We start from the raw sequence: 18,618 nt of genomic DNA on the forward strand, positions 1-18,618 counted from the left end.
TGAAATGTTGTAAATGGTGGTAAGTTGCGTATTTTAATGGGATAATGCCCCCCTTTTCAGGAGGAGTTCCTCCCTGAGGGCTCCGGAAGGCTGAGAGTTTACCGATTGGTTTCCACTGCCCTCTCTCAGTGGCAGAACAGCCGGCCGAAAAAGATTCACACACTGGCTGCAAGAAGAAGCTGTATCCCAAGGAATCCGGGGTGGTTACTGGTTTCGGATGAAACACCGACCCAAAGCACCTCCAATAAACCAAACGCAGGCCGTCCACGCCACAGCTGACTGACCGCATCTCCTTTTCAAAGACAGCGTGGAGAAGGTGGGAGCCCCCAGAGTCAGTTCAGGTTCAGATCCCAGCTCTTAATCTCACGGGGCGGTCACGCCTTCAACACACCCAGCAGACCAGCAGACGCCCACTAGCTGTGAGGCCCTGCTCTCTCCTCCCTTGACTGTGATCTGATTCCCCTTCTGTTCTAACTGCTCCCTCCCAGTGTCTGCGGCCACTGCTTTCCCTCCTCCTCCCAAATGAGCCCCCTGACGTCTCTTCACCTCCTCCTTGGCCACTTCATCTGACCCTAAAGTTTCCAGTACACGCTCCACACACGCGGCTCCCAGGCCTCCACTTGCAGCCCCACCTTCAACTCAAAACTCTGGTCTCTCATTTCCGACTGCCAGGACACCTCTGTCCAGGAACAGCAAGACAGGGCTGTGATCTGTGGCTCAAACCTGCTCCCTCTCCCAACTTTCCCCTCCCCTGTCACCCCCACCACCATCCTTCTAACAAAGCAAACCGGAAACCTCACCACCTCTGCCTGTCCACGTGGGAAAGGCAGAGTGCCATGCTTCAGTCACCGCCACGGCTCTCAGCCGCACTGCTGCTGCCGCCACGGCTGCCACCACCCTTCCTCGCCGCTCCTCAAGACAGCCGAGGTTCAGGGCGTCAGTGTCTCTTTCCTGAACTTTCTCCCACTGATTCCTCCACCGCATGACTCTGCCCTCCATACTGCATTTTACCCTTCGCTCCCAGCTTCCAAAACACCATTCTTATTCACACACCTGCTCAAAAGTATTTTGTGGCTCCATTTACCAAGACTCTACACACAGCATCCAATACACATTAGCTGAATGATTTAAGTCAAAACCTGGGGAATTTTCTGGTGGTTCAGTGGTTAGGACTCGGTGCTTTCACTGCTCGGGGGGCCTGGGTTTGACTCCTGGTCAGAGACCTAAGATCCTGCAAGCTGTGAGGTGGGGGAAAACAGACAAACAAGAAACAACCCCAAGACTTGGCCTCGAGCTGCTTCTCCCACTTTAGATCTCAGTCTTCCCTTCACTCCTTGGTGCCCCTGTATGGCCATGATGTGCGCTTCCCCCTTCTACACCGTTGTTCTTACTAGCTCCTTTGCTTGGCGGGACCTCCTTGCAGCCAAGGAGGTCAGTAAACCAAGTTTACTGATCAACATTCAAGACCAGTCTTAAATAGTATGTCTTTTATTACTAATCCCCCAACTTGGCTTCCCAGGTGGTGCAAATGGTAAAGAATCCAACTGCCAATGTAGGAGACCCAAGAGATGTGGGTTCTGTCTCTGGGTCAGGAAGATTCCCTGGAGAAGGAAATGAAAACCCACTCCAGTATTTCTTGCCTGGAAAGTTCCATGGACAGAGAAGCCTGGTGGGCTATACCACATGGGGTTGCAAAGAGTCAGACTGAGCACGTATGCACACACTACTTGTAAACTCTCCCCTTCTTCAAAATCCCAAGAGTACTCTGTTTATAATAATACTATAATTTATACCACTAGGCTTCCCTGGTGGTTCAGTTGGTAAACAATCTGCCTGCAATGCAGGAGACCCAGGTTCAATCCCTGGGTTGAGAAGATCCCTGGAGAAGGAAATGGCAACCTACTCCAGTACTCTTTCCTGGAGAATCCCATGGACAGAGGGGCCGAGCAGGCTACAGTCCATGGAATCGTGAAAAGTCAGACAAAACTGTGTGACTTTCACTTCATTTTACACCACTTGTTTAATTCCCACAAGAAACTTGTGAGATAACCATGCTTGTTCCCATTTTGCAGGTCAGGAAAAACCAGTCTGAAGGTTAGGTATTCATGTGACTCACAGGCCTAATGAATAGAGAAGTCAGATTTAAACCCAGATCTGACCCTCAGGAGACAGAGCTTCACTGTCACTAAGCTACACTGCCCCACTGCATCTTGCTGCATAGAGCATGCTGTTTGCTTGTTGTTATTTCTCAACACTTTCTATGTGCTGGGCACTATTCTAAGCATTTTATATGAATTAGCTTATTTAATTCCCATAACAACTCTTTAAGGTAGGCAGTACTGCTGTCCCATTTTACAGACAAGGAAACCGGGCAGAGACAGCTTAAGTCCAAGGTCATTGCCCAGACAGCCCGACTACAGAATCTGTGCTCTTAACCACACACTGTCTGCTTTTCATCTGCTTCCTCAGTTAAGCAGGCAACTCCCAGAGCAGTGTCTTCTCCACGTCTGACTCACCTAGAGCCCCCAACACAAAGTTTGTCACAAAGGAGGCCTTGACAATAACCTGCTGAATTAAACTGCCAACAAACCTACCAAATACACATGAGACCCATGCATCTATCTTCCTGTTAACACACGCATCACCACTGGTTTCATTTCTCTCTCAAGTGAGGTACACACCACACCCCTGACACGCCATCGTATGCCTCTGCGCCCTCACTCCACTCAAGGTATTCCACACATACTGGCACACTCTTCTTCCTTGATCACTTTTCAGCTCTTTCTTCCCACACATAAATGACATGAGGAGGAATTCCCATGAAAATCAATGCAAAATCCCAGTCTACTTGATCCCTACTTTGGCAGACAGTCAGCAGGAATACACACACTCAGTGACTCATACTTAGCCCTGTCTTCAATCACCTGTGGTCAGAACCTGAGAAAAGAAGCAGATTCCTAGCATGGAAGTTCTCAGTCAGTGGGCAGGCCCAGACCCAGGAAGGCAGGAGGGGTGGGAGTGGGGAGTGTCCAAAGGATCCACCAACTAGCTGAAGGCAGATTGGTATGTCTTACATATAAAGCTAAAACTATTTTTCCTAATGTATATTTGATTAACCACAATGGCAAATATAACATCAAAGCCATGTAAAAGCTTTCCTGAATTCATAGTAGCTTTGAGTCATCTATTTTCACAATAAACAGATATAAAAATAACTACTGTTTGGAAGGGGTACTGTGAATTACTGACTTTCAAAAATGTCTTCAATCTCGGAAAAAGTTGGGGATCACTCAAAGCAGATAAGAATGAAGTAATTGTAATTTCCAGGGAGGCTTGAAGACTCTGGCCCTGATCAGGAGCCAGACCTGTTCCCCTTAAAATCTTCCAACCCCAAACCCAATACCCAAGGGGAAGCAGCTCATTCCTTTCCTCCTTGGCTGGATAAGAATGTACTAGAAGAAGTGTAATGAGCACAGGATATTACAAAACCTACCCAGGAAATAAGGAACAAATGTAAAGGGAGGGAATGAGGTCATGGGTGGGAGGAGAAGCAGTGGAGCTGTCACTGAGCCTGTCATCGCTAGATGTAAGCAGAGTTTATCAGCGTTGGCAACCACCATGCCCACAACACATAGCTGAAAACATATACATACACAGTTCCACATACACATACAGCCCTCCCCAAGCCTTTAGTCTATCAAATACTTGTTAACATCTATTCAGTCATTGAAGAGATGCTTACCAAACACCCACTAAGTGCCAAATACCATTCTAGGTGCAGGGAATTCAGAGATGAACATCTCTACCTTTTTATCTCAGACAAAGCACAACTCCCTCAATGGATATCTCACAAACACACACACACACACACACAAAATGGGTTAGATACACAGCTGCCTCTCCCAGCTCCAACAGAGCTGACACAAACATTTAACTGATCAACAATATATATACACACATGATTCAACCAGCGCATCACACACAGGAACCCAAACACATCTCAGACACACAACCACACAACACATTCCAAAGCACACATCTTGTATGGCTCACTGGGAGCCTCTGGCCAATGAATCCTTTCAGGGATTGAATACAAGGACTCTGGCTGCATTTTTCATACACCCAGGCCAATTCTGCCACAGTGAGGTCATGGACCAGTGGCTTCTCTGTAGCTCAAATTACCCTTCCATCTAGTCAGAAGGGTGTGGTTCAGGGACTTCCCTAGCAGTACACTGGCTAAGACTGAGCGTCCACTGCAGCAGGCTCAGGTTCAATCCCTGGTTGGGGAATGAAGATCCCACACACTGCTGCATGGTGCAGCCAAAAAAATAATCTCTAAAAAATAAATTTTTAAAAAATAGCATGGTTCATGCTATTTTCTTAAGAAGGCTTGCAGGGGAGAGATCATAGGGACCAGAGAATCAAATTACAGGTCATGAAAGATTCCTCATAAAGTCCAGTGTCTTACTGAGGTCTCCCATGAAAACACACGCACATGGATAACTACACATGCAGCCACGCCCTTACACTCACATACTACTCACTCTACTAGGCACGGGACTTTATTTGCCAACAGACCATTCGCACAGGATACACCGCCAGACTCCTACACCTCTGCATGCAAGCAAACACACACAGACACACAATTTCACAGTTTAGGGAGCACCTGCACTCCTTGGAGAAAAGGCGAGAAGGTGCCAGATTGACTTAATACACACAGTTCTTGAAGATACATCCCACCACCTTGTACAAATAACTCCCAAGAGCCACTGAAAACCTCCCTTATGTATTCCTCTACCACAACTGCAGATACACAGTCAAAATACTGGGCAAAGTACAGGACTTCACTTGCAAACGTGGCTACTCCTGTCCCCGGGTCCTGGCCAAGAGGCCACTACCCCCAAAGCAGTCGCAGGGCCACACTAGTCTGTGGGCACACACACTCCTCAAAGACCCTACCTCTTGAGGGTAGACACACCCACAACTGCTAAGCAGCCCACAGCTCCTAGGGGGACTGAAGGAAAGGACTGCACACCTCCACTTCAAACGGCTGCCACACACCAGGGAGGAAGGAGGCGCCTATGCCCAGGCTCGAAACTGATGGGGAACCTCTCCCCCACTCCCCAGCCAGACCAAAGAACAACAGGGGCCTCAAAATCCCTCCCTGGCCCACTCCCCTAAACCTCACATCACCCCAGGCCTGGCTCAGCCATCCTCGACCTTGTCCCCCACCTTGCTCATCAAGGCCTCTTGCATCCCGGGTACTGGGAGAACCACCCCTTCAAGTCCTGATTTCATACCCACTTCCAGAGTCCTCACCAGTCCTCTCCAGCCCCCCAATCTCCCTTCCAAACCCCAAGCTTGCGAGGGCTCCGCTGTTCAAAACCAGCCTCCGCTTGCAGTCTCTCACCCGGAAGAGACGACCAGCCATTTTTTTCCCCCTCATCAAACCCGGTGACTCTAGTCACCAACCCTGAGAGGCCTCAGCCACCCTCTCCCTCGAGCTTCATTCACTCTAGAAACACTCGCTTCCCGCCCTCCTGGCGCGTGCAGTCACAGCCTCACAATCACCACCCACCCTCGCACGCACCGTGGGCTCTTCTCCCGGCGCCCAGCGGTCTCCCGTCCGGGCCCTCAGGCGCGGGTCCAGTCGGGGCCTCTCAGGCAGGACCTCCCGCCCGCGCGCGGACCCTCAGGCTGTGGCCCCGCCCACCCGGGCCAACCACGCCCCCGCCTCCTAGGCCCCGCCCGCCCCGGCCCTCCCCACAGCGCTCGAAGGCCCCGGCTCCCTCACTCTCACTCTCACAGCCCTACCCACCGCCAAGAGGTTACAAGCCCCACACAGCCTTCAGGGCTCTCTCACAGGGCCGCCCCCAATCCCCGTCCCTGCCCACAAGGCCCCGCCCACACAGAGCTCTTCCACCGGCCCTCGCGGGCGCCTCACAGTCGGTCACCCACCCGACCCACACGCCCTCAAGGGCCTGACCTTCATCTTCTGGCTAGTTGGCTCTCACTACACAGTCCTACCCACAGGTCGCCACGGAACCCTGCCTGGGGATAGGGAGAGGCGCCCCGGATGGGCTCACGAGGCCGCGCCCACACAGGCCACGCCCACACCAGACCTGCCGGCAGGTCACGCCCACCTGGGGCACCCCGCCGCCTGTCCTGCTCCCTGGCTGACCACGTGCGCCTTCTCCTTGAGACAGGGGTCCTCACACGCCCCTCACAACTCGCGTGCTGGTACACACACCCGCCCTTGTGCAGGAGCCCGCGGACCGCAGGTGCCCCCCACAGGCCTGGATCCCGGGCAACCCTCCCGCCCCTCACTCCCGCATCCAGGCGCCCAGCGGCGGCTCCCCCGGGCTCACCTTCGCTGCAGAACTTGCCGCCGAAGCCCGTGTGGCTGCAGTCGCAGCCCACCTCGCCGGGGGCCAGCACGGTGCAGAGGCCGCCGTTGGCACAGGGGTTGCGTGCGGGGGCGCACAGGGGGTCCGCGGCGGCGCCGCGCAGGCCCTGGCTGCCCAGCAGCGCGGGGGGCCGCTCGCCCAGCTTCAGGTTGGCCAGGAGGCCGCGGAAGGGCGGCTCGTACTTGACGGTGCTGAGCGTGAGCGCCGAGAGTCGCACGTCGGGGGGTATGCCTCCCACGAACAGGTCGCTGGCCACCTGCATCTCGCGCCGCTTCGAGCGCACCTCGGCGGCGCGGGCCTCGCCGTCCACCGCCAGGGCGGTGCGGCGCGCGTCGCGGGTCAGCAGTACCATGTGCCAGCGGTCGTCGGCCACCGGCGTGTCCAGCTGCAGCGTGGCAGGCTCGGCGCACGAGAGCGTGAAGCGCAACCGCAGGCGCCCGTCCACCAGCAGTAGCTCCAGGAAGTCGCAGTCGCCGCCGTCGTCCAGGTAGAGCAGCAGCGCCCGCGTGGCGTTGGTGCGCAGGCTGAAGCTGAGCTCGCCGCTGCTCGCCGCGCCGGCCCAGCGCGCGTAGCGCGCCCACTGCCCGGGGCCGCCGCCGAACTCCAGACCGCCCGCACCTGCCGCGAGCGTCAGCAGCAGCAGCAGCGGCAGCGATGGCGGCCGCCACCGGTTCCCGGGCGCCATGCCTCCGGCGGCCCCGGCCCCGCCCGGCCCCCGACCCCGCTCAGGCTTCAGAGCCGCGGGTGCATGGGGCAGGGAGGGGGCCGGGCGACCCCCGCGACGAGCGGGGCTCCCTCGCCGGCTCACAGTGCCATGGACCCGGCCGCAGGACGAGGTGCGCAGAGGCCCAGATGCCGGCTTCCCCCGGGCGGCGGCAGAGGCGCCCCTCCCCCGTTTCGGACTCCAACGGAAGATGGGGGAGGGAGGCCTGCGGGGAAACGGAGAGGAAAGGGTTACCGAAGAGCTCGGAGGAGGGGAAGCGTCTTTGGTGTCTGGCTCCCCCTTCACACTAGCAAGAGATCAACTGTTTCCCTTTAGAACTGGAGGAGCCACTTTGACCTGGAGAGGGTCTCGCCACCAGCATAGGAATACTCGGGACCCAGCACTTGGGGGTGGGGTGGGGGGAGAAGGAGCGGAGATAACACCCTCTAGGAGCATCATCTCGGGTTTAAGATGCAGACAGGTAGGGAGGTAACACCTTAGAATCCAGGTGGAGCCCTGTCCAGATGCCCTCCCCCTCGCCTCCTATCAGGACCAGGGCCAGCTCCTGTGGGTGAGGCCTGGAGACTCCTCCAGCTGCTGACCACAGCCCCTTCCTCTTTGAGCTACCCAGCCTCTGTGCATGGTCCCACCACCTGCCATGGGCTCTCTCTCATCAGTCCCTGATGCTGGATAATGAAGTTGCTAAATAATTCATTGGGATTAATTAAATGCCAATTCGTCGATGGTATCCCTGGGTAACCTGGCTGGGAAGGAGGCAAGGGAGAGAAGTCAGCCAGGACACAGACTTCCAGGCCCCAAGCCCTCTCCTTCCATGCAAGGATGCAGGCACCTGATTCTGTGTCTACAATTCCCCCAAAACCACAATCACCCCCTTTCTGGGCCCCAACACCCTGCTCACCAGCCTGGGTCCTTCCTGAACCTAAATATCTCACCTTCAAGCTCCAGCTCCCAGGCTTCAGCCTGGGACCTAGGCTGATACTTGGGCCTTCATTTCACCCCTGGATTCCAGCCTCCTTCCCATCCAGGGATGGGGGAGCCACCAGGAGGCAGACAGCCTCATTTGCATAAAATTGCCTTTCTGAAATGATTACCCTTGTAACTGGCTGTCAGAGAGCAATTTATACCCCACAACGGGGAGGGGAATTTGCATCTCGTTAAACTCCAAGTCGTAATTATTTATATCCAACAACCCTCCTGAATATTGCATTGATTTTATTTTGGGGAGGGAGGAAGGGGAAGAGGTGGGGTGAAGCCTGAGAAAGAAACAGAGAAGGGCCAGAGTTTAGGAAGAGACAGGGAAAGATTGAAGGGGATGGGGGAGAGGAGGAAAAGAAATCACATGAAAGAGAAGAATAATGGATGAGAGAGAAGGCCTGATGGGGAGAAAAAAAGAGCAAGAAGAGAAAATTAAATTCCAAATTCCGACAGCATTTATCAATGCCCTGGATGCTGAGCAGTTTTACAAATGTCATTTTACTTAATCAGTCTGGGAGGTCCCATTATTCCCATTAACCACTGGGGAATCCCACATATTAAAGTCTAGGGACTTGCCCAAGGTCGCACAGCACGTCAGAGGGGAACTGGGACTTAGATCCATGTGTCTCTGACTCCAACATGACAAAGGGCAGGGCAGCCCCAGGTGTAGTTCAGAGCGGTGTGAGCCGAAAGAAGAGAAGGATCCTTGGAGAGAAGGTTGGATGGATGTGTTTCCTCCCTCCATGGGAGGAAGCTAGGAGTATGAAGGGAGAGAGAAAGCTAAGGCCCCCCTAAAAAGCCAGGTGAAGGGTGAGCAGAGAGTTGGGGGACAGGATGGTTGGAATGATATGTATGCATAAAGAAGATGAGGCAGGGATGGCCTCAAGTGGCTGGCAGTAGAGTTTGAGGAGCCACCTCCAAGAGACCCTCAAATCCAGCTCTCAGGTCCTTCCATCTGGCTCCTTCTGACTCCCTCCTCCCCAACCCTACAGACTCCAAGAGGGTCTCAAGAGTCCTGCCCCAGCCCACCTCCAAGGGCTGCCCCTCCCCAGGCAAGAAGGGAGGCGGTCCAGGCAGGCAACACCCTCTCTCTCCAAACACTGTCGCTGGTTATATATAGCTTTGCCACTGCCTCTCCTCATTGGGTAATAGAGATAATTAACATGCGCGGGCTAATTAGCCAATCAAATTAAATGCAGCACCTGCTCCCAGCCTGATTGACGCCCTTACCACCCCCCCAACACACACACACACACATGCACCCTAACCCCAGCCCAGGGCAGGGGAAAGGGACCCTTAGGCTTGGGGAAGGGAAAGACCAAACCCCCTCTTCTTCAGAAGGAGCAGCTAGAGACCCCTCAGCAGAGGCGCAGTTCCAGACTCCAGAGAATGGCATCCTCCCGCCCTCCCCAACCTCCCCCGACCCAGGGCCTCAGTCCGGCCTGGCCTCTCTCCCAGCCCCCACCCCCACTTCCGGACACTATTTTGGGGAGGGAATTAATTAGCTATCGATTTCTGCTGGCAGAAGGAATAGGATTTCGTGCTGCTGTCCAGTCTGCCTCGGCCGCGGGGATAAGGGAGGGGATTCGTTCCCCGGCCCCGCCCCCCAACCCAGTGCCTGTCTGCTCACATCCCCCACCCTGTGCAGAGCGGCAGAGGGGTCCCTGCTGCCAGAGGCTAAGGACAGGGTCTCCCTATTTCAGGAGGTTAGCGGAGGACAGGAAGTGAAGGATGGCGGAGGAGGCCTCCAGAGGCTGGAAGGCAGCCGCCTGGGTCCTAAAAATCAGAGGAATGTTACCTGTTTGGGGGATGGAAGTGACGGTGGCCGGAGAAGGCAATGGCAACCCACTCCAGCACTCTTGCCCGGAAAATCCCATGGACGGAGGAGCCTGGTGGGCTGCAGTCCATGGGGTCGCTAAGAGTCGGACACGACTGAGTGACTTCACTTTCACTTTTCACTTTCTTGCATTGGAGAAGGAAACGGCAGCCCACTCCAGTGTTTTTGCCTGGAGAATCCCAGGGACGGGGGAGGTTGGTGGGCTGCCGTCTGTGGGGTCGCAGAGTCGGACACGACTGAAGCGACTTAGCAGCAGCAGCAGCAGCGGTGGTGGTGGTGGCAAAGTGGGTTAAGAGTCCAGGGGATGACTCTAAAGGTCTTTGTGTGCCCAGATGAGGAGGGAGAGTGTGGCAACGAAGCGGGTGCTGTGGGCAGGCAGGTGCCTGGCAGCAGCTGTGGGGGCAGATTCCGGGTTCTGCGGTGCCCCAGGGAGGGGCCGGGGCAGGGGCCGGGCCTGCGGCCCCTCAAGGCTCATTACTCATTCTTCCCACAGCCCGCAGCTCTGCAGCACAGGCCAGCCTGGCTCAGCGCCGGGGCACAGGGGCTGCAGGGCTGGCCGGGAGGAAGCCCCCACCCTCCCTGTGTCCTCTCTCCAGAGAACACTGGGGCAGCTTCAGGCTTGCAAGGCAAAGATAACCCCAAGAGAAGCGTTAGCTAAGCGGACACCTGAGTCCTTCCACCTCACCCCGCCCTAGAGTACCTGCTGCTCTTCACCACCCCTGTCCCCTCCCTTCAGCCTCCTGCAGTCCAGGACCAAGCTTCTGCCTCCAACCCACCCTTCCTCCCCGGACACAGGGGCTTCCTGCTAACCTATGATACTCAGTCCTTCTTCAACTCCTGGCATGCAGCTCTCCTCCCTATGGGCCAGGGCCAGGGCCTTGCACAGCTACATCAAGTAAACAATCCCTGGAGTTGAGCCCAGCCCCTCCCCCACACTGATGCCTTGCAGTGGAAGCCCCCGCGGCACCCTCAGTGTCCAGGCTCTGCTCCCCAAGATCGATGCTTCTCCAGTGCTCACTGCCAGAGCAGAGACACTGGCCGGAGCAGCCTTGGGATATCCTGCCTGCCGAGTGACATCAGTGTAGCGTACACCGCCAGCCACTGCTGGCCCAGGGCCACTGCTCCTCCAGGGAGCAGACCTCTCCCCGCCATCCGGGATTCCGCCCCACAGTCGGCTCCCTAGCACCCTCTACCCACGGATGGACTCTGCAACCTTGAGTCAGTGGTGATGGGAGCTAGACGGGGTGGGGGTGGGGTGACTCAGCGGCTCTCAGGACCTCAGCCCACTCTCAGCCCCACAGAATCCTGTCCCACGGATTCCTTCTGGGCCCTGACAGCCTCCTCCTCACCTTCCCATGACCAGACCAGTACCAGCGTAGCATCTGGGCTGTGACTCTGGGGCTTTCCACTGTGCATCAAGTGCCAGGCTGGACCACCACAGCATTGTCTTATATATCCTCCCGTGCTAGGAGGTAGTTTGTTTACCCCAGGCTTACAAACAGGGACCCTGAGCTTCAAATGATGGATTCATTTCCCCAAGCTCAAGAGCAGATGAGGGGGTCAGCTGGCTCCAACACCTGTGGCCTTTCTTCTACCCCGCACCGGCCACAGGCCACAGGGCGGTGTCAGGCTCAGAGAGCTCACCCTTCTCTGACCTGACCTTCGCTGGGGCCCTGCCCTCTTCAGACAACCCAGACTCTGAGTCTGCCCCAGGGGGGGCCAAAAGACACAGACCGCAGAGCTCGTAGAGTTCATCCTTCAAGTCCCAGAGAGGAGCAACCATAGCCAGAGGGCCATGAAGAAGAGAAAGACTAAAATCAAGGTTGCTGGACTTCCATTCTAGACGCTTCCCATGTACCCACTATTCCACTCCTGGGCCTTCCAGTCTGACCAAAGTCCTCCATCCCCACACCACCAGCACAAACTGAACGAACGGATGTGAATTTCAGGGTTAGATTGTACCCACTCCGGCAGAGCCCCTGTCTAGAGGTCTTCTCCCGGCATCCACTCAGCCCCTTCTCTGATGTCTACACCACCCACCCACCCACACACACACACCTCCAGCCATGGGAACGCCAGCCTCTCTCTGGCTCTCCTCTACTCAAGCCAGCTCTCTCTCGCGCCAGCTGGGAGTGTGACAGCAGGGGCCTCCCCCAGGCATCAGGGAGGAAGAGCTGGGTTTGCACACATTCTGGTGGCCCCAGAAGGCAGCCTGTGGACAGGTGGGAGAGTGTGTGTTATGGGGAGGGAATTTTTGGCTCAAGCAAAAGAGAAACTTGCCGGCAATCTAGAGCAGCCAACAGTGGAGTAGGCTGCCTCCGGTCGGGGGGAGGGGTGAGTTCCCCATCTGTGGAGGTGTGTGAGCTGAGGAAGGGTGACTAAGGCTCAGAGATGTTCAGCAGGGGGCTCCTGAATCACAGGGGAGGGGGCATCAGACAGCTCCAGCTCTGAGGGCCCTTTCAGTGGCAGAAGGTGTATTTTGAAGGGTCCTCTCTCCTCCCTAAAACCTCAGGCAGGATCAGTAAGCAAAGAATAAGTCCTACCCCCTCTTCCTGCTCCCTCCTTCCAGCTCTGATGACCTAGAAGTGACAAGGGAAGACCTCCGGCAAGTCCATGTTCAGACACATCTCAGCAGGGGGCAAAAGCAAAACCGAGAAAGTGCAGGGATCAGAGGTGCTGACTCAGGAGCCTGGGTTCATGCCGGCTCTACTCCCTTCCAGCTGTGCAACCTCGGACAAGTTGCTTAGCTTCTCGGGGCCTCAGTTGCCTTATGTGTAAAATAGAGATTTTAGTAGCATTTTCAAAAGTGAACTGATATATGTAAAGCACTTGAAACAGTGCCTAGTAGAGACTAACGTGGAGAAGTATGTGTTGTATTAATAATCACTTTAAAAACCCATCTCAGCATTTTACAGTGTGCAAAACTCCATGTGTTTCTTGTTTCCTTCGAGTCTTACCATAGCGGGATGAGAGCAGTAAGCAAGGCAGACCTTATAACTGCCCCCCTTTTGCAAATGGGGAAACTGACACTCAGAGAAGAGAAGGGGCCTCTGAGTGGCCATCTCTATGGGACAGGGTTCTGTGGGCGAAGAGAGGGTGGAGATCCTGAGAGCAGTTGAGTCACCCCCACCCCCACCTCCCAGCTCCCATCCCCACTGGCTCAAGGCTGCAGTCCACCTGTGGGTAGTGGGTGCTAGGGCACTGACCAAAGGCAGACTCCACAAGGTCACACAGCTTGTCAGGGCAGAGCTGGGACTAGGATTTTGACCCCTTGGCCCTTCCCCACACTTCCGGGCACTTCTTCCTACCTAGGAAGGTGGGAAAGAGATGAATGGGTCTGGAGATTAGCAGAGGTCCCAGAGCAGCACGGCTGGGAGTGGGTGTGTGTGTGCGAGGGTCCCCCTGAGCAGGTGTTCATGTACATGGAGAGAAGCCTACAAGGGCCTGGGCACCAGAGTGGCAGCTCACGATGTGCATGACAAGGCAGTTGCCAGGTGTGTGGGTCTGAGGAGATGGGTGGGCTGGGGACTGAGGTGCAAATGAATGACTCGACGCACTGGGGACCAGAACGAGGGAGTTTGAGGTAGGCAGTGAAAGGCGAGAGCTCACCCCCATGCCCACCCCATGCTGTGCACAGCTGAGGGATGACGCCCTGGGTGGGTACATCCCAGCAATTCAGAGGGGACAGATGGCTTCCAGGGGTGGCCTTGTGAGTAAGCAGGAGGTGCCTGGGAACGTTCCTAACAGTGCCCATGACAGGCGTATGTGCGCACGTGGAAGGTCGTGATGAACACGGAAGTAGCTGCCATTTACTGGGGGCAGGACAAACACATCAGACAAAGTTCACAGAGTGCTTAAAACAGAGCCAGGCTCATGGCAGGGACAGTGTGCCTACTCCAAAACCTGGGCGATACCATGGGTTCAATTCCAGGCCACCACAATAAAGCAAATATTGCAATAAAGGAAGTCACACAAATTTTCTGTTTCCCAGTCGCACCATACGGTAGCCTGTGATCCTACAGTCCCATGTGTGACAGCATCGTGTCTAAAAAAGCAATGTACATACCTTCATTTTAAAATACTTTATTGCTAAAATGCACTAACCATCATCTGACAGTGAAGGGTTGCCACAAACCTTCACTTTGCAAAAAACAGAATTATCTGTGAAGTGCAATAAAACAAAGAATGCCGGTGAATACAGTCATTGTTCTTATTATTGTCATCATGATCATCCGGCCTACTCCTCAGAAGAACCCCACGAGGAAGGTGGGCCCCCGCCCCATTTTTCAGATGAGGAAACTGAGGCTCACGGAGGGGCAGAGCTGAGTCCAGGCAGCCTCTCTCTGACCCCAACCCACCGTGGCGGCAGCAGAGAGGGCTCTGGAAGGAGCGAGGATGGGCAAGGTGCTGTGCACGCGCCAGATTGTTTGCTGAATGAGCCTCTGAGGGCTGCAGCCCTGGCGGTGTGGACAGGCCCAGGCCAGGGGCCGCCCGGGCGGAGGAGCGGCCAGGCAGGTGGAGCGGGCTCACCCTGTCAGGTGCGGTGTCCCCGTGGGGGCTGAGAACGAATGGACAGTTTGGCACCACGCGGGGGTAGGGCCCCCACACGTGAGGATTAGTGCTGGGGGCGGAGGGCCCAGAAATGGGAAGGTACTGAGGAAGACAGGTGTGGCTGAGCACCGGGTCAGACCTAAAGGGGCTGTGGTCACGCGCACGAAAGCCTGGGGCAAAGTGCTTAGGACACAGAAGAGAACGGTGCTTAATGATGGGGGGAGGCGCTCTGTGAGGAGAGGGTGTGTCTCAGGGAGTGAGGGTCTGTTGGAAGAGTACAGGTGCACCTGTACAAATCTGAGGTGGTGCCTGGTTGGACGGAGCGGGGGCTGTGTGCATCTGAGGGAGAGAGCTGACAGCGGGGCACTGAGGCTCTGGGGGCACGTGGGGGCCCCGAGGGTGTCACAGCAGAGCAGGGCACCCGGGGGAGGTCTCTGAGGCAGGCAGCGAGGTGGCTGTTTCTCTGGGCAGGGAGTGTAGGCGGTGTGCTGCTAGGAGGTGTATTGTGTACGCAGGTGTATGTGCCTGTGGAGGTGTGTGTCTGGGTGGGTGTCACCGAGCATATGTATCCGTGTCAAGCTGTCTGTGTCACTGGCAAGGGCGGGCAGGAGAGTGTAGCTGGATAGAGACTGGAGGCCTGGAGGGGAAAGAGATCCCCGCCATCCCCTCTGGAAACCAGCCCCCTCCTCTCAGGAACTCAGAGTGTGGACTCAGCCCAGGTTGAGAAGCCAGCAGAGGCCTGGGCTCCTGGAGAGAAATCCCCAGCCACGCTGTGACCGCCCGCCTGGCCTCTGCCTGCCGGTCAGTCCTGCCCACCCCTGTGGATCTGAGGCCACGATGGATCTGAGAACACCTCCTCTAGCAGGAATGAAGGAACCTACCCAGCCAGATCCTTCTCCCCCAGCCCCTAGAAAGATCCAGCCCAGCCTCGGATTCCAGCATTCCTGGAGGCAGGAGGAGCTAGGGACCTGAGTGGCCAAAGCCCCACGAAACAGATGGCCTTACAGTGAACAGATCAGCCGACCTCCCTCCTCTCTTTCCTCCTCTCTCCTCCTCTCTTTCTACTTCTCTGGCAGAAGATAGAGAATGCAAGGCCCAGGAGTCTACCCTGCCCCAAAAGGAACACCTAGACACTGGCAAGAGGGAGGGGCAGAAATGAATGACCCCACCCCCCAGCACAGAAAAAGCCAGAAGTGTTTGGAAGCCTCGAGGCAGTCAAGAGGACTGGAGACCTGAGACCCACACCCTAAGACGGATTTCATCACTCCCAGTCTGACACCTCCAGACACCAAGGAAGAGTCCCCTCCCAGCCCTTGCTGGTTCAACGAGGCACTGAATTCCTTCACCTAGGACTCAGGTGGGGCTGGAGGGTAGAGACGACAACAGCCCCCCAAAGCCAGTTTTGCCTCCAAGGGCCCATCAAGGCTTCAAGGGCTCACACCCCAGCCCAAAGAACCCAGAGCAGAGAGATGGCTCCTTGACTGGGGAGGAGGCTGGAACGAGAGGAATGGTCCCCTCCTCTTTGGGGGTGGGGAGCAAGCCCAGGGCCCTGCAGCTTCCTCTCCCTGCAGCACTGTCTGCCCATAACCCTGTCACCGCCCCCAGCGCCTTCCCACCTCAGCACAGCCCCCTCCTACTGCTTTCCCAGGCTCCCCCTCACATCATCCCCAACCTTCCCCCGCAAGCTTCCGCTTCTATCCCTCAGGCCCCCCATCTTTCCCGGCTCTCCACCACCACATACCCATCTCTCCCTGGAGCACCTTGGCCCCTTCCCCTCTGGTCCCTCCCAAGAACCTCCTCTCCCCTTGGCTCCCATCCCCCAGGAAAGCCTGGTCCTCCGTGGTGCCCCCCAGTATGGAGCTCTTGGCCTGGCCCTGTGCTCCCTGCCTTTCCACTTCTCTCCTTTCCCCTCCCCAGTCCCCTCTCCACCCCCCAAGCCCAGTTCCTCGCTGATGTCTCCCCTGCAGACCCTTCAGAGCACAACAGCTCCCCATTCCCTCTGGACGAGCACTGCTTCCAGCCCTTGGGGCTAGCAGAGGCTGGGGACCCCCGCTTCAGAGCCTCCCTCACAAGCCCTCCGGATGCACCTCCTTCTCGCCCCATTCCTTCTTCAGTGACCATCCCTCCCACCCCCCTCCATTCACCCCAGCTCGGGGCCAGTGCCCCTTCCACAGGGAGCCTCCTATCCCCAACCCCCCCCCCCCCAGCCGCTTAGCCGCCTCGCTGTCACCCAGCCAGCCCTCTCAGCGCGGCAGCGCCCCCGCCCCCCAATCCATCCTTCCTGCCTCCCCCGCCCCTCCAATCGTTCCCCTCCCCCGATCGGCTCCCGCCCCCCGCCCCTCTCCGCCGCAGCCCCCCCTCACCCCGTACCTGGTTCTGGGGGCGCCAGGAGGAGGGTGGGGATCAGAACCCCGGGGCCGCCCCGTCTCCGGCGGTTGGCAGAACCAGGGCCAGCAGCGTCGGCCGCCTTGCGCCTCTCTCGCTCCCCGCCACGTCCCCGCCCGCCTGCCGGTCCACCCGCCCCGCCGCGGTGCCGCTCAGAGGAGGATGCTCCGCGAGTCAGGGCGGCTGCTCCCGCCGCCGCATCCCTGCAACACCGACTGACGGCAGCATCAGCACCAGTGCCCGCCCCCCGGGCGCGCGCATTGGATCACCCCGCGCTAACGGACGAGCAGCGCAGCCAATGCGAAGGCGCAGAGGCCGCCGGTGCCCGCCGCTGCTCCACAGGCCCACCTCCTTCCCCCGCGAGGAACCCAGGCGTTCCAGTCTCAGGGCATCCGAGTTCTTTCCCGCTTCTCGAGGTCCTTAGCCCTGGCGCCTGGGCCCTGAAACCCGAGCAGACATCCGAAACCAGCCCCAATGACTTTTCCGGAAACCCGGTCGCCCTAGCCTCTTGCCCTGGGGTCCCGCACCCCCCGGCCGGCTGGACCGCGTGGCAGCTCCCGCGGCTGGGGCGAGTCGAAGGGGAAGCCGTGGGCCCAGACTTCGGGCACCGAGGGAGCAGGACCTGCGCGGCGCCCGGGCCGCAGCGCCCTCTGCTGGCCACGCCTAATGTCGGGCCCGGGTTGCCCGGAGCCTAGGGAAACGGGACCCCGCCCGCGCCTGTAAGGTGCCTTTCCCAGCCCTTGCCCGGCTTCTGCCTCTTACTGCCCAAGGGCTCCCTGGCTGCCCCTAGAAGTGAGGAGGGAAAGTTTTTCCTGGGAAAAGGACAGAGGCGCAGTGGGGGAGGGAAAGGCAGAGATGGGGGTGGGGTAGATCTAGGGGCTTAGAGTTTCACAGCCCTGCCTCATGGGAATCCCAGAATTTGAAGCCTGATTCCCAGTCCTGCCTAGAGCTCTGGACTAGCAGCAGGTTGAGGGGCAGGGCTGTGGATGCACACAGCCTGGAGCACTGAAGGGAAGCTGGCAGCAGCTCCCTTCAACCAGAACTCTGAAACTTCCTGGAGTGAAGGTTTTCCCCGTGAGGGCGTCAGCATCACTGCATGGCTATGAATGTGGAAGAAGGGGACCCCTCATTCACTCAGCCAGCCCAAGGTGGGCCCTGGCACCAGCCTGTGTACCACAAAGTCGGACACTGGGTTTCTGAATGAGGCAGAGTGTGTGTGTGTGTGTGTGTGTGTGTGTGTGTGTGAATGACCATTCTGCCAGCTCACTCCATGACCCTGATTTCTGTTGCAGGGTCTGTGATCTGCACAGCCAGTGGTAGGTGGCACTTCCTTAGCCAGAGGCTACACGCAAGAACACTCACGTTCGACCACTATTGCAAGCACGGGCACTCGGAGGCATACTCATGGCCATCCACACCTATGTGTGTATAGGCATTCCCAAAGGAACACACAGGGACACCTACAGAAATGCCCCCCCCCATGGTACAACACCCACAGGAAACACATGCTTGCTCAAGAACATACACAAACTTGTGCACACAGGGGCCTGGGGCAAGTGCATGCCTAGGGGAACAGGTGTACACAGAGGACCTTCCCACGAGGTCATCCTGGCGCCTGAGGCACTTTGCAGAGTGGTCAATTACTGAGTAGATGTACGGGGACCCACACCCCCTCAAGAGAGCTCTCTCCCCAGCCTGTGAGGGGATGAGAGGGGGGACCCAGGCCATAGGACCCTAGG

The 18,618-nt window shown here is 57.2% G+C and overlaps 1 protein-coding gene across 3 annotated transcripts in view; it reads right to left on the minus strand.

Annotated features, from left to right (window-relative positions):
- The window catches only part of NRXN2 (neurexin 2), a 99,943-nt gene extending 92,851 nt beyond the window's left edge, over positions 1-7,092 (minus strand). For all 3 annotated transcript variants that reach the window (XM_040256160.1, XM_040256159.1, XM_040256158.1), the window contains exon 1: positions 6,369-7,092. In XM_040256160.1, coding sequence (XP_040112094.1) covers positions 6,369-7,092 — 724 coding nt within the window. The remainder of the gene's footprint in view (positions 1-6,368) is intronic.
- Positions 7,093-18,618: the final 11,526 nt, after the last annotated feature.

Source organism: Oryx dammah, unplaced genomic scaffold (genome assembly GCF_014754425.2).
Source record: "Oryx dammah isolate SB20612 unplaced genomic scaffold, SCBI_Odam_1.1 HiC_scaffold_15, whole genome shotgun sequence".
Taxonomy (NCBI): Eukaryota; Metazoa; Chordata; class Mammalia; order Artiodactyla; family Bovidae; genus Oryx; species Oryx dammah.